A 12787-nucleotide genomic window follows, 5' to 3' on the forward strand; every position below is an offset into this window, starting at 1 on the left:
CTCAGTTTTCTCACACGCTGAAAGCTTTCGGTAAAAGCGTTGCAAATCTTCGAAACTTCACCACACAGCCTGCTAGTACTGACGGACTGTTATCAAACAACCTTCGAAACGCAAACAAAACATAACGCCAGGCCAGGTTTGTGCATCAACCACTGATAATGGGTTAGTTCAACGTGGAGATATATTTATTTTGCTTTTATTCGTTCGTAGCGCACACCGTCAATCTCAGACGCCCGTCGTCGAGCTGATAAAGGTGCGGATAGCCACGTTGCCCAGGTTAGTGTAGATAGCTGCTAGCGGGCCACCGCATTTGGTCGATCCCCACGATACGATACCGATCTGGCGTCCGCCGGAAACTAGCGGGCCGCCACTGTCACCGTTGCACGAATCCTTGCCCAACGCTCCGGCACAGATCATTCTGCAGAAGGAAGCAAAAAAAAAAAACCGGACGATGAAAAACAATATCGCCAGCTTACGTACCACCCGATAAGACCCATTCGGTTCGGTCGCATACGCACTGTGGTGTCACCGATACGCCGCTCCATTGATTCATACACTCTGCCTTATCTACGATGGGGATTTCCACTCCGGCCAGTGTCATCGACTGTTTCGAGTCCTCGCTCTGTAATATGCGGGCAGTGGTATTCAATATGGGGTTGGTTCCCAACATTGTGCCTCCTCCCGTTCAGCTCATGACCTACCTGGCGTCCCCAGCCCGTAACGATAGCCCGAACACCCGCCATCGGTTCATAACCCAGCGGCACCAGTGCAATGTATCCCATGTTAGGGCCAGTGAAGTACGAATCCACACGAATCACCGCCGCATCGTTATCCATCGAGCTGGGATTGTACATCGGGTGGATGATGATACGAGATGCATTGAAGATGCGACCACCGACCGACTGATTGCTGGTTCCAGCGCGCAGTGTGATCTTTAAAGCCAAACAGTGTCTATTAACTCTCCAACCATTGCATTCGCCAACGGACTCTGCTTACCGTTTTCGGGTCCGGATCGGGGTACAGACAATGGGCTGCAGTAAGGGCCCAAACGCTCGATATGATCGAGGCACCGCAGATGTGGTAGTCGTAGTTGCGCAGCGACAGCTGGTAGGAGTGCGTCTGGATGCTTACCGGTCCACCACCGACAATCTTCTTCAGCGACCCAACATTTCCCATCTGCTGACGATCGTCGATCTGCTGTGCACCGTCCGGCAGCATGCGCCGCTCGAATCGCTCGCTTGCTACATCGCTCGCACTGACCACGGCAACTGCTACCGCACAAAATACTACGACAAGTTTCATTACTGCACCACTGAACCCGACCGCTTGCTATAAGCCTTACGGGTGCCTTCAGCCAGTTATTTATAGGTCATGCATGCCGGATGAACGAGATGCATTTTTTTCGCGCGATGCGAACCATACCGTCTACTCAATCATTGTATACCGGCTGTCTAACAGCGACTCCTGCCAATTTATTTTGCTGACACTATCATACTGCAATCAGGCGCCTGTCACTGGAACAAGTCACCGAATGCGAACTATACGCACATCGCAACATGCAACAACCACTACATGATTCCGTTCGTGCCTGACGCAGCGTAAACACACTGGTCAGGTTTTGATAAAAACATGCTCCGTGTGTCGAGTACAACAGACGCCAACTGGACAAGGAAGGCATGAGATCAATGCAGTTACGTCCGTTAGAAGTGTGTTTCTTTTATAACATTTTTTTCCGTGTGCTATGTGACGAGTGCTACAAGATGACGTATGTATTTCCCTCAACAATCACCAGTCCGTGGGTGGATAAACAATAGAAATATATTCCTCATACATTCTAAAATTGAAGTTCCAAAATTCGGAACACAATTAAACTCACATATTTTGTTTGCAATATGACATTTTATTCAAATCCTTTAATCAACCATCCTACATTTATGCTCCAGTAGTGTCCAAAATGAAGCTACGAATGGTGGGGAATGCAACCCGCGCGTACACACCTGGTGGCGATCCAACACAGGCTGGATCTCCCCACGAAACAATCCCGATTTGAGATCCACCCACAACCAGTGGGCCACCGCTGTCAGCGTTACACGCGTCCCGTCCAGGTTCGCTGGCGCAAAGCATGCTGAAGGAAGGCATAAAACGTGAAAGTATTAGACACCGTTCACCTACAGTCTGCAACGATCTGCAGTCTCAAAACCTACTCCGGAGTGACCCATCCTTCTGGCCAAGCCAAAGCGCATTCCGCATCGGAAACAACCGGAATATCGACGCGTTGTAGAATGATCGGTAAAGTTCCGGCTCCCTGGAAAACAATGCGCGTTACTTAGAGACATTCAGCTTCCATCTTGATCCTCGATTCTCGATTCTTACGGATGCACCCCATCCACTGACAACAGCTCGAGATCCAGGCGCATGTGTCGTTCCGGACGGATCCAAGGCAACAGGCACAATGTTGGCTCCACTCAAGTCAACCACCGTACGCAGCACACACACGTCGAACTCCACCGTCCAATCGTCATAGTTGGGATGGTTGATGATTTCTTCCACGTCGAACATGACGCCACCAGCCGTACGGTCGGCAGTTCCGCCTAGAAGTTGCACCGAGCTTGGTACCGGCAGTGGGAATGTGCAGTGCGCAGCGGACAGTGCCCAGCGAGCTGCAATAACGGATGCACCACAAAAGTGATCGTTGAAACGGCGCAACGACAGCTGGTACGGATAGTCGGCAATGTTTGCATCGACTCCTCCAACGACCCGGCCTAGGTTGGGTGGCCGTACGGGAAGACCCAGGCTATGGTATGCACCGGGCATATGGCGATGGGTGTATCTGACCCATTGTTCCGCTTCGAAACTCGCTAAAGCTGATGCAAAAAGTAAAATCAAACAGAACAGTTGCTTCATCCTGAATGCCTTGCGCTGGTTTCTGTAACACATGCCAGCGCGAGAATTACTTTTATACATTTCATTACACCTATCGGACATCCACCGAGAGCCCGCCAATCTTTATCGCCGCTACCAACAAGTGCCAAATGAAGATAATGGAGGATTATCAAAGTATAGATCAAGTTCTGTGTCGAGCATATCAAAACATCCACAGTATTTCCCGAATCAAATTTCCCTTGTAAATTCATACATCCAGACGACTATGAAACACGGTCACCAAAAAACCCAAGAAATTTTGCAAGAAAAAAAAAACGATGATATCACCAGTGCCAGCGCATCTAGATAAGCAGTTACAGTGATGCAAAGGTACGTCTCGGCATCCTAAATCGAATTCTAAAGTATCTCTCCCAAACACACAAGATGCGTTTAACAGACTCTCTTGGAATAATTCAGATATTAATATTGTTTATTTACTGTTTAAATCTTTATTAGAATATTAATACTAGAAAAAATGAAAGATGTATTTCGATACATAAATGTGTGAGTCCTTGTTTATTAGATCGGTTAGATTTGTAAGTACTTAACAGTAATGGTTCAGTAGTTTAGCAGTAGTTTACCAGTCTTCATTTGACTGAACCGGCACCCGTGCAGCTGCTTTCTATGCAAAACTATGTATCTAGCAACTAGTATACAACAATCAAAGCCGGAAATAGTAGACCCAGGTAAATAGTAGACCCAAGTTGTAATTCTATTCTTCAAATGTCTTGACTTTGACGTGTATGAATTCTGTTGATTTCTGTGTCTCTTGTGGATCTAGTGTCTTTAGTCGTACAGCAAATTAGACTCGTCAGGTTCAGGTTGGCTGGTTACGTTATTGGAATGACATCGTGTGATGCAGCCCGTCCACATGTATGGAGGATGCGTGATAGTTCCAAATTGAGATTTGGGGAAGGCGTTAATGCGCCCTCCAGGCGATCCAGAAGAGGATAATACAACGGAGCGGCTTTGAGCAATCTTGCAGCAGGCCAACACCGCGAAATGATTTTAGCGCCTGATAAGTAAATAAGTAACTAGTGTTTCTACTCTGAAATGGCTAAGTTTTATCATCGTTATTTTACAGTTTATAGGATATAGGTCACCTGTTGGTAAGTCTGGTTGCTTAAGTCTGCTTGAATGAAACAGAGTTCAGTAAGAGAAAATCGCACGAACCGTGCCTCCCGTACGTAACATTGATTATCTTGCTGGACACACCGCATGAATTGCAGTAGACATACCTTGACCGATAAGGGTTGTTGAGCCAGACAAAACAGAATCGATTATCCAGGTACACGTTCAATTGTGTTATAAAAGTCAGTACATAAAGCAATGCTCGATTCTGGGTATTGACAGGAGCCGGATGATGCTGTCACCGTAACATTTTCTGACGTTTCTTTTATGTCCTCAAATAGTACAGGCATGGTACCCTTTGGTCAAGGACAAAGTTTAAGGGATTAACGGTAACAAAGCCGCGCTACCTTGATATTAAGCGGAGTTGTAGCGTCTGATAAGATGACGATCGTAAAATAACTCATAAAACAATCAATTGTGTCACTGTGCTTAAACTCAATGTCATTTAGCCGCTCTACGCCTTACATAACCTTGTGGTGTTTCATGAAATTATAAGCCTGTTTGGAGATAAGCATCATTTAGTAGTTTACGGTCGAGGCGATAAAGTTTGGTACTTTCTTTCATTGTTTATTTTTAAATCTCAAATCCTCCGTCATGTATACTGGAAGCTCAAAACTTTATTTCTGATCGGTAGGCTTATTTCTTTAAACACCGGTGACCTGGGTGATCCAGTTGCGGGTATTTGGGAAGGCAACGCGAGCGAACACACCCGGCCGGGTACCTTCGCACTGCGCATCGCCCCACGAAACGATACCAATCTGTTGTCCTCCAACGACCAATGGGCCACCGCTGTCACCGTTGCACGCATCGCGTCCAGGTTCGCTGGCACAGATCATACTGTAAGTAGATTGTAAAAACCCCGAATGTTTTAGTAATTTGATCGCCCGATTCACACGTGATGCTGAAACGCTTACTCAGCCGTAACGGTCAAAGGACTCCACGCCGATACACAGGTTGCCTGATCAACCACGGGAATGTCAACGCGACGGAGCATGGTCGGGAGCTGGCGGTTATCCTGCAGAAGAAAGAAGGAATACATGAAACAGCGATCTTTCGCCCTCAACTGTTCTACTGTCACATACATCTAGACCCCATCCGCTGAGCACGGCGCGGGAACCAGCGGCATGGGCTGTACCAGGAGGATCCAAAGCGATCACAGCAATATGCTGGCCAACCAGATCCGCTGCAGTGCGCAGAACACACACATCGTTGTACAGGTTCCAGTCATCGTAGTCCGGGTGGTTAATGATCTCCTCAACTTGGAACACAACTCCTCCCGTCAGGCGATTGGAGCTGCCGCCCTGCAGAGTGATAACACCCGGTGCAGGCACTGGGAACGTGCAGTGAGCAGCAGACAGCGCCCACCGGGCCGCAATCACGGACGCACCACAGCTGTGCTGGGCACGACGAAGCGACAGCTGGTACGGATAGTTGGCGATGTCGGCTTCCACTCCACCGACGATTCTGCCCTGGTAGGGTGGAAGTTGCTTCACTCCCTTGGTGTGGTACGCTCCCGGCATACGACGGTTGTACTGCAACCAAACTTCCTCATCGGTCAACGCCGCTACGGCGGCCACGCACAATGCCAACACTACGAACGCCTTCATGGTTGTCTTCCGAAACGAACTACTACCTACGGTACGCCCTAGTTTACTTTTATACCCAAAAAATCGCACCCAATCAGCTGGACCACGATAATACATTCAACCAACATTTGCTACTCCACTCACTATCAGTCGCTGGTCCCATTATCATGAAACCCATTACGTGCGATTAGCAGTTATCGGATGTGATTAGCAAAAACAACGCATCATGTTAACCAATTTATTTGCCATTGATCAGGGATCGGTTTCAAAACTCAAAACCAACCTAAAAGCTCCATCACCTCCATCTCCCCGTTCTGCTCTTCCTTCGTCCACGGTTACGGTAAGCCAGTTTTCCGATTGAATTTAAGCAACGTAATCAAATATTATGAATGGATCATTTATGTCCCTTAGTGAGCAAAGAGACGTTAACGTAACAATATTTATAGTACCTGGCCAGGGTTTATCAATCCTTACGTAGCACAATTCGTTTAATAACGAAAGCAATCATCGTTCCAAATATGCTAGGCACTTATACAATGTGTTTGACATGCCTGATTTCGTGTTTTTCTCCCGAAAGGTTTCCGTTTTTACAAGTGATATCTAATACGTGAAGGAGCTATAACAAAAATAAACATAATGAGAAATTTATGGAACATCTGGAGTGATTCTACACCAGAATATACAACATTTGGTTAATCCGGAAAATGGTTTATAAATATTACACCGAATGAACTTTCTGAGAAAAGTTGATCGAATGAATCTTTAGACTTTTCAAACTCCCAACTATTAATGAAAAGCTTTCTGAATCTCCGAATGTTTGTATCCAAATAAATCAAAATATTTAGTAAGTTTAGATATAAAAGTGGTTGGGACAATTGCTGGCTTATTTTGACGTTGAAAACGGAACGGTTGAAAACGGTGGAATTTTTCCGAACATTCGCAAGGTGAAAATCAATTATGTGTTACAGTTTCGCACTTCAAGTAGTGAGAATTCCAATAGGACAAATGTGCCCAAAAATTTCCTTTTGAATAAAATCTAAAACGAGGAAGGTATTTCTCATCTATCGTATAAGCACACTCAACTTCATCTTGAAAAGAATCTGAAAAGGGCTTCAACTTTTCCATTTGACGCCGAAAATCCCAGATATTGATAGCCTCTAATTGGGAAGATCGACTGAACCCGAAATTTGGTTTAACACCAGCTAATCTAGATGTGGCAGTAGAACAATAACATTTCAACTGAAATGCATAATGCAATCAAATGATTTTTGTGTTATTTCCTAGGTGTTTAAACTATTATTGAAGATTAATTTTTCTAGATTCTTGTATGCAGACAATCTCAGACATTTAACGGATTGAATGATTCACTCAAATTCATATGAAAAGGAGTATGACGCATGCAGTGCGTTAACTAAATATGGCTTTCTGGAAAGTTCCCAAGAAATAGAATTTCTTCCTCGTTCGTGGGGTTCGAATGATTTGGCACAAATCTTTTAAGAAGAAGCTACTTTTGTATTATGATCAATATTAATTCATCAACTCCAGCCAACATGTGGAAGCATGTGCTAGCGACAGCTCGATTGGCGTCATCATCTAAAATTTGTTTTCTGTGCGGAAAAATAACAAATATTCCTTGCAACGCGGAAGCGTTCAAATATTTTCGTCTCATACGAGCAAACCGCCATACAGCTGTCCCAACACGCAATGTTTTCTGCCAACAAGTCGGCTGGTTCTATATGTTTCGCAACGCACCGAGGCTGCTCATCAGTTTAGTGTAGCATTTCGAAATGATGGTGTCGCTCAAGATGGGACCAGCCCTGTTGCTGCTAGCGCTTTGTGTTGCCGGTGTGTTGTGCGATCAAGAGCGGAACGCCTATGCCTCCCGGCAGAGGCGCGTGCAGGTGGACTCGAATGATGATGACAAGGATAGGAAATTCAGCGGACGCATCGTCGGTGGTACAGAGCTGGAAGAACCGTTGCCATACCTGCTGTCCCTGCGCGACAGTGGCAACCACATCTGCGGTGCATCGATCATCTCTGCCAAACACGCACTGTCGGCCGCCCATTGTCAAAACCCACCGTCCGATGTCGAGAGAGTTAGTAGCGCCCAGTGAATAGAGCCTACCACAATGAAAGGTTTTGGTACTTATCCACCTGTTTTGTCTCTTCCTTCTCACAGCTGACACTTCTCGCTGGAACTGTCCAGCGGACCGATGATGCTAGCGGCATTGTGTTCCAGGTCGATAAGGTCGTCACCCATCCTGAATTCGTACAAAAAACTTACCTCAACGATGTTGCCATCCTACGCATCGCCACCTCCTTCCTAGACCATTCCGGTCTCGCAACTATTCCTCTTGCTTCCGAACTGTACAATCTGCGGGTGAACAGCGTGTCTACGGTGAACGGCTGGGGACTAACTGCTCAGGATTCCACTTTGGCACCAACTCTCCGCACGGTTAACATTCCGATTACCAGCTATTCCAAGTGTGTGGCCAAGTGGCGCCCCGTCCGGATAGCTAAGACGTAAGTGATCGTCAACGAGCTGAGCGTGATCGTGGTATGGGACGGTTCTCTAACACACCATCTTTGCCCTTGCAGTGCTATCTGTGCCGGTCATCCGGGACGCGACTCGTGCAACGGAGACAGCGGTGGTCCACTGGTGCAGAACGGAACACAAATTGGACTAGTGTCCTGGGGTGCCGATCGGTGTGGCAGCGATTATCCTGGAATTTACACCTACATTGGCAACAAGGATATCCGCAAGTTCATCACAGAGAATAGCGGTGTTTAAGTAGCGTTAACACACGTTGCTTCTAAAGGTTACAATAAATAGTAGCGTCATAACTTGGCTATTCATTTCCAAATTTGTGCAATCGGCATGACAATCTAGACACGTGGCATTTTGTGTTCACCGTGAAGTTTCGCTATGGTCGCAAGTTGTTGCCGTAGACACTTCACAACTGTGTAAACAGTGTGCAACGTGGAGTCGACCCGAACCATTCTTTATTATGCCGAACTGTCTGCCAACAAAATCCTATCGGATAGACAGTTCATACATATATCAGTATTGTTTCTGTTTAGCACAAACTGTTACAATAAGATATGACTACATTTGTTTGCTTTATGCGAAGCTTTCGTGGTACGATCGTCATCACTATTGGGCCGTGGCCCGCGAAGATTTTGCACAATTTCTAAGAGCTTCAGATACGGCAGATGTTAAACCAATTGAGTAAACTGTCTCTGTACAAAAGACTGTACACTATGCGGATGTGTTGGTTTTTGCTAGTAGTTGTTTTGTTCAGGATGGATACAAAATGTTTTCAAAATGTGAATAGACTGATATTGTGTGTGTGTGTGTGTGTGTGTGTGTGTGTATGTGTGTGGTATAAACACACATTCCACCTTCTAAAGAAACCACCTTACTGTGTTGTTACTAGTGATGGGAAGAACGGCTCCGGATCCGGAACCTTCTCCGATCGGCTCCAAACAATTTCGGAGACGGCTCCGAACCCACGGCTCCGAACTCACGAAGGTGACGGTGAAGGAGAGGGTGGGGAGAGAGGGGTTTACGAGGGATTAGCAGGAGGAGAAGGAGGAGGAGGAGGGAGGTGATGGGTATAATTTTCTAAAACGCTGACCGGGGGAAATTGGGGGGTCCTTTTTGTTTGCCACAGGCTTTTGAGCAGTTAGTTCGGAGCCGTGGATTCGGAGCCGTAGGTTCGGAGCCGGCTCCGGAGCCGTGGATTGGGAGCCATGGGTTCGGAGCCATAGGTTCGAAGCCGGCTCCGGAGTCGTGGATTCGGAGTCGTAGGATCGGAGTCGACTCCGGAGCCGTTGATTCGGAGCCGTAGGTTCGGAGCCAGCTCCGGAGCCGTGGGTTCGGAACCGGCTCCGGGCTGAAGTCGGACCCGGCTCCGGAGCGCACATCACTAGTTGTTACTAACATCCACACATACAGAAAAGATTGGTCGGTAGTTTTTTTTTTTTTTCGTTAGAACGGCCTGGCCGTATCGACTTATTTTACCACGTAGCCGGATAGTCAGTCCTTGCTACGGGGGATTGTCCCGAATGGGATTTTGGTCCGGTCCGTTCGTGTGAAGACCGGCGCCGCTACCATTATGCCACCGGGCCGCCCCATTGGTCGGTAGTTATTCTTATGAAAAGTAATTCCCTATTTGTGTTCGGAACCAATTAAACAAAGTCTTTCCATCCCAATGTGTACAGTGTCATATTTTATTAGTTTTTTTTACCCTCCAGGTTACATTTCCAGATTCACCACCTTATACCGGAATGTACTGTGCTATGAAGTTGGCCACATCCTTTGACGTTATGCTAGTGTACACTCCCGGATAAGTGCCTCCACATTGGTTGGCGCCCCAAGAAACTAAGCCGTAAAGTTTGTCGTTACACACCAAGGGGCCACCGCTATCTCCGTTGCAGGTATCTCGCCGTGGTTCTCCAGCGCAGATCATCCTGAAACGTATGTGTAACGCATTAAGGAAACAGCGACCAACACAGTTCGTGCCAGATTAAGTAACTTACGAAGTCGTAACAGCCAATGGACTCCACTTTCGGCGGCAGTCGGTATAAGGAATCAGTGGGATCCGTACCGCGCGCAGCATCTCTGGAAGTTTGCCATTATACATATCGGTGAGCCCCCAACCGGACACCGTACAATACACAGGATTCAAACTGTTCGAAGTTATCGGTACGGTTTCCAATGCAATTGGGTACACATTTTCATATCCTTCGAATGTCCCCACGATGCGGATCAAAGCGACATCGTTATGGTACGTGGAAGGATTATACGCTGGATGCACGATAATTTCTTCGGTTTGAAATATCACTCCCGCAATGTCGTCCGTCCGATTGGTAGCACCTCCTTGCAGCGTGATCTAGAATGGGACGATCGAATCAGCGACATTCGTACACTTACTGAGTAAAGCGTCTGTTTTACCACATACAAACTCGGGATCAGGTTTGGGCGTCATACAGTGAGCGGCAGTGATGGCAAAGGACGAATCCACCACGGATGCACCGCAGATGTGATAATTAATTCGCCGCACCGACAGCTGAAAGGGTAGATCCGCAATGTTTGCCTCGTAACCGCCAATAATCCGCCCGGACATGCCCGGTTCCCGCCGGACGTTTCGGCGCACCTGCATCGAACGCCATTGCTGTAGCGCGATACTGTCAGCGAATGTATCGGTTACGCATAAAAGTAAAGCTACTACCAATAACCTCATGCTATGCGTTTACAAGAGCAGTCACCAAAGCACTGGGTGGACCGGTGATGCGTGTAAGTAAGCCCGAGTTGGATCGAGCAAAAAAGAACAAACCGACGAGACATTTCTTCACGAAGTTAAATCACTAACAACTGTGCAAACTTTTACAGCGAGGGCGTTGTATCCTCTGGCAGCAAGAATAGACATACGCCTACAGCATTACTTGTAATTGTTGTGTTACATATTTCGATGTTTCGTTTGATTGATTTAGTTCTTCTCTTAAATTTTACAACACGCGCAGTAAATGCGGGGGACTATAAATATAGCCTGTCTTAGGTCCCCAGCATTAGACAAAGATAGAGATATTACCGGTTGGCCAAAGAAGCAGTAGTATTATATTCTTCTTCTTAGCGACTTAAACACTGCTCAATAGATTATCGACACGTTACGAAGAATAACATTTGATTAATAATTTTGTACTGATGATCAGTATAAAAGGTGGCGAGCGCAAGTAACACAGATTAATTTCGATAATTAGTTGTCTTTTTTGAAGTTTCGAAATTTCTTCTACTTGTTATTTGGCTTCAAATGGTTCAAATTCATGGTGGCTTAAATTACCCAAAGCTGAATAAACGGACGTGAAACAGTCAGTTCGAGATTGTCGCTCTAGTTCAGCGGATGGGTGTAAATACTCCAACAATTAACCGACTAAACGAAAGTGTATTATCATCATAAACAGAACACAAGTCAAGTCTTTTTGGAAGATTTCATGTCGTTTTTCTTACTCCTCCATCAAAACGCCCTTTTTTTTGGCTTTTTGCTGGTGCAAACCTTTTAATTTCTACCACCCCTAAATGTGATCATATCGAATCGAAACACTAGTAAGCATAGTTCAAAACACATGTTTTCCTAAACGGTCATCCAAATCATACATATTTCGTTAAAAAGCTTTGAATGCTTGTTGATGGCACGCGAACATATACGCCCGGGAATTCACTGCCACACGAGGCCGAACCCCACGATACCATGCCGAGAAGGAGGAAGTAGTTGGTCGTCGGTACCACCAGCGCTCCACCGCTGTCACCCGTACAGGCGTCCTTTCCTTTGGAACCGGCGCACAGCATACTGAAAAGGGCAGAACATTCGTTAGCTCGCGTGATACGTGATCGCACCGCCAGAGCCACAAACTCACTTGTCCGTGATCGTTGCCGCATTCCATAGCGATGCACACGTGCTGGTACTAACGATGGGGATCGATACTGCGCGCAGCGAAGGGGATAGTGCTCCACCGGACGATGTGCGACCCCATCCGGTGACGGTGGGCATCACCCGGTCGGGAACGGTGTAACCAACGGGCGCCAACGGTATAGCAGCAATGTTGGTGTTAGGCGTGAACGGTGTCTTCACCTGCAGCACGGCCACATCAAAATCGAACGTGTCTGGATCGTAGTCCGGATGGATGAAGTTGTTGAGTACTACGAACACTTTACCGCCGGTCGTCCGGCTAGTGCTACCACCGTAAATGGTCACCTACGGAACAGAGAGTGAAGCGTTGATCGTGCCACGACAATGGCGACGGTGACTCGTGTACCACTTACCCCGGTTAAAGTTTTAAACGCGTACGTACAGTGAGCGCTGGTGGCGGCGTAGTAGGTCGAAATCACTGACGACGAGCAAATGTGGTTCGAGTATCGTCGCAATGACACGACGAACGGGTACCGAGCGATGGACACTGTCGAACCACCAACGATACGTGCATTCTGCAGTTTGTTCTCCACGTCTAAGAAAAAGTCGAAGAAAGTCCTTCTCGTATCCTGCCCAACCGACAGCGCATCCTGCCCAACCGACAGCCCAACCAGACACAGCAAACCCAAGGACAAAAGCACCACCCGCATCTTACCTACTCTAGATCTCTAGACTCTG

At 46.9% G+C, this 12787-nt stretch overlaps 6 protein-coding genes across 6 annotated transcripts; 1 reads left to right on the plus strand and 5 right to left on the minus strand.

Moving 5' to 3' along the window:
• Positions 1 to 225: 225 nt before the first annotated feature.
• Positions 226 to 1302, minus strand: LOC128709765 (trypsin-7-like). The gene is made up of 4 exons (XM_053804784.1): positions 997 to 1302; positions 702 to 932; positions 519 to 622; positions 226 to 418 (listed from the first exon to the last, which is right to left on the minus strand). The coding sequence occupies exons 1-4, from the start codon at positions 1300 to 1302 to the stop codon at positions 226 to 228; spliced, it is 834 nt and encodes a 277-aa protein (XP_053660759.1).
• Positions 1303 to 1932: 630 nt separating this feature from the next.
• LOC128710096 (trypsin-3-like) lies at positions 1933 to 2904 on the minus strand. The gene is made up of 3 exons (XM_053805135.1): positions 2374 to 2904; positions 2205 to 2305; positions 1933 to 2125 (listed from the first exon to the last, which is right to left on the minus strand). Exons 1-3 carry the CDS (start codon positions 2902 to 2904, stop codon positions 1933 to 1935), a joined length of 825 nt encoding a protein of 274 aa, XP_053661110.1.
• A 1793-nt stretch (positions 2905 to 4697) lies between these two features.
• LOC128709766 (trypsin 3A1-like) lies at positions 4698 to 5660 on the minus strand. The gene is made up of 3 exons (XM_053804785.1): positions 5136 to 5660; positions 4968 to 5068; positions 4698 to 4890 (listed from the first exon to the last, which is right to left on the minus strand). The coding sequence occupies exons 1-3, from the start codon at positions 5658 to 5660 to the stop codon at positions 4698 to 4700; spliced, it is 819 nt and encodes a 272-aa protein (XP_053660760.1).
• Positions 5661 to 7429: 1769 nt separating this feature from the next.
• On the plus strand, positions 7430 to 8430 carry LOC128709763 (trypsin alpha-3-like). The gene is made up of 3 exons (XM_053804782.1): positions 7430 to 7735; positions 7819 to 8162; positions 8238 to 8430. Exons 1-3 carry the CDS (start codon positions 7430 to 7432, stop codon positions 8428 to 8430), a joined length of 843 nt encoding a protein of 280 aa, XP_053660757.1.
• Positions 8431 to 9919: 1489 nt separating this feature from the next.
• LOC128710099 (trypsin 3A1-like) lies at positions 9920 to 10885 on the minus strand. The gene is made up of 3 exons (XM_053805139.1): positions 10604 to 10885; positions 10182 to 10534; positions 9920 to 10112 (listed from the first exon to the last, which is right to left on the minus strand). The coding sequence occupies exons 1-3, from the start codon at positions 10883 to 10885 to the stop codon at positions 9920 to 9922; spliced, it is 828 nt and encodes a 275-aa protein (XP_053661114.1).
• A 905-nt stretch (positions 10886 to 11790) lies between these two features.
• On the minus strand, positions 11791 to 12759 carry LOC128709764 (trypsin 3A1-like). Its single transcript, XM_053804783.1, has 3 exons — positions 12463 to 12759; positions 12057 to 12394; positions 11791 to 11989 (listed from the first exon to the last, which is right to left on the minus strand). The coding sequence occupies exons 1-3, from the start codon at positions 12757 to 12759 to the stop codon at positions 11791 to 11793; spliced, it is 834 nt and encodes a 277-aa protein (XP_053660758.1).
• Between the last annotated feature and the right edge of the window lie 28 nt (positions 12760 to 12787).

Source organism: Anopheles marshallii, chromosome 2 (assembly GCF_943734725.1).
Source record: "Anopheles marshallii chromosome 2, idAnoMarsDA_429_01, whole genome shotgun sequence".
NCBI lineage: Eukaryota > Metazoa > Arthropoda > Insecta > Diptera > Culicidae > Anopheles > Anopheles marshallii.

Bases quoted from the DNA above. Each gene is read 5' to 3' on its own strand.
- LOC128709764 (XM_053804783.1), bottom strand. From the start codon at position 12,759: ATGCGGGTGGTGCTTTTGTCCTTGGGTTTGCTGTGTCTGGTTGGGCTG. The intron at 12,395-12,462 runs GTAAGTGGTACA...TCTGTTCCGTAG, and splicing joins CGTTTAAAACTTTAACCGGG to GTGACCATTTACGGTGGTAG. The intron at 11,990-12,056 runs GTGAGTTTGTGG...TGCCCTTTTCAG, and splicing joins GCGGCAACGATCACGGACAA to TATGCTGTGCGCCGGTTCCA.
- LOC128710096 (XM_053805135.1), bottom strand. From the start codon at position 2,904: ATGAAGCAACTGTTCTGTTTGATTTTACTTTTTGCATCAGCTTTAGCG. The intron at 2,306-2,373 runs GTAAGAATCGAG...ATTGTTTTCCAG, and splicing joins TCAGTGGATGGGGTGCATCC to GGAGCCGGAACTTTACCGAT. The intron at 2,126-2,204 runs GTAGGTTTTGAG...GCCTTCCTTCAG, and splicing joins GAAGGATGGGTCACTCCGGA to CATGCTTTGCGCCAGCGAAC.
- LOC128709766 (XM_053804785.1), bottom strand. From the start codon at position 5,660: ATGAAGGCGTTCGTAGTGTTGGCATTGTGCGTGGCCGCCGTAGCGGCG. The intron at 5,069-5,135 runs GTATGTGACAGT...TTTCTTCTGCAG, and splicing joins TCAGCGGATGGGGTCTAGAT to GATAACCGCCAGCTCCCGAC. The intron at 4,891-4,967 runs GTAAGCGTTTCA...ATCTACTTACAG, and splicing joins CCTTTGACCGTTACGGCTGA to TATGATCTGTGCCAGCGAAC.
- LOC128709765 (XM_053804784.1), bottom strand. From the start codon at position 1,302: ATGAAACTTGTCGTAGTATTTTGTGCGGTAGCAGTTGCCGTGGTCAGT. The intron at 623-701 runs GTAGGTCATGAG...CGCATATTACAG, and splicing joins TTACGGGCTGGGGACGCCAG to AGCGAGGACTCGAAACAGTC. The intron at 419-518 runs GTGCGTATGCGA...TTCCTTCTGCAG, and splicing joins GGCGTATCGGTGACACCACA to AATGATCTGTGCCGGAGCGT.
- LOC128709763 (XM_053804782.1), top strand. From the start codon at position 7,430: ATGGTGTCGCTCAAGATGGGACCAGCCCTGTTGCTGCTAGCGCTTTGT. The intron at 7,736-7,818 runs GTTAGTAGCGCC...TCCTTCTCACAG, and splicing joins CACCGTCCGATGTCGAGAGA to CTGACACTTCTCGCTGGAAC. The intron at 8,163-8,237 runs GTAAGTGATCGT...TTGCCCTTGCAG, and splicing joins CCCGTCCGGATAGCTAAGAC to TGCTATCTGTGCCGGTCATC.
- LOC128710099 (XM_053805139.1), bottom strand. From the start codon at position 10,885: ATGAGGTTATTGGTAGTAGCTTTACTTTTATGCGTAACCGATACATTC. The intron at 10,535-10,603 runs GTATGTGGTAAA...GTCCCATTCTAG, and splicing joins CCAAACCTGATCCCGAGTTT to ATCACGCTGCAAGGAGGTGC. The intron at 10,113-10,181 runs GTAAGTTACTTA...CATACGTTTCAG, and splicing joins CCATTGGCTGTTACGACTTC to GATGATCTGCGCTGGAGAAC.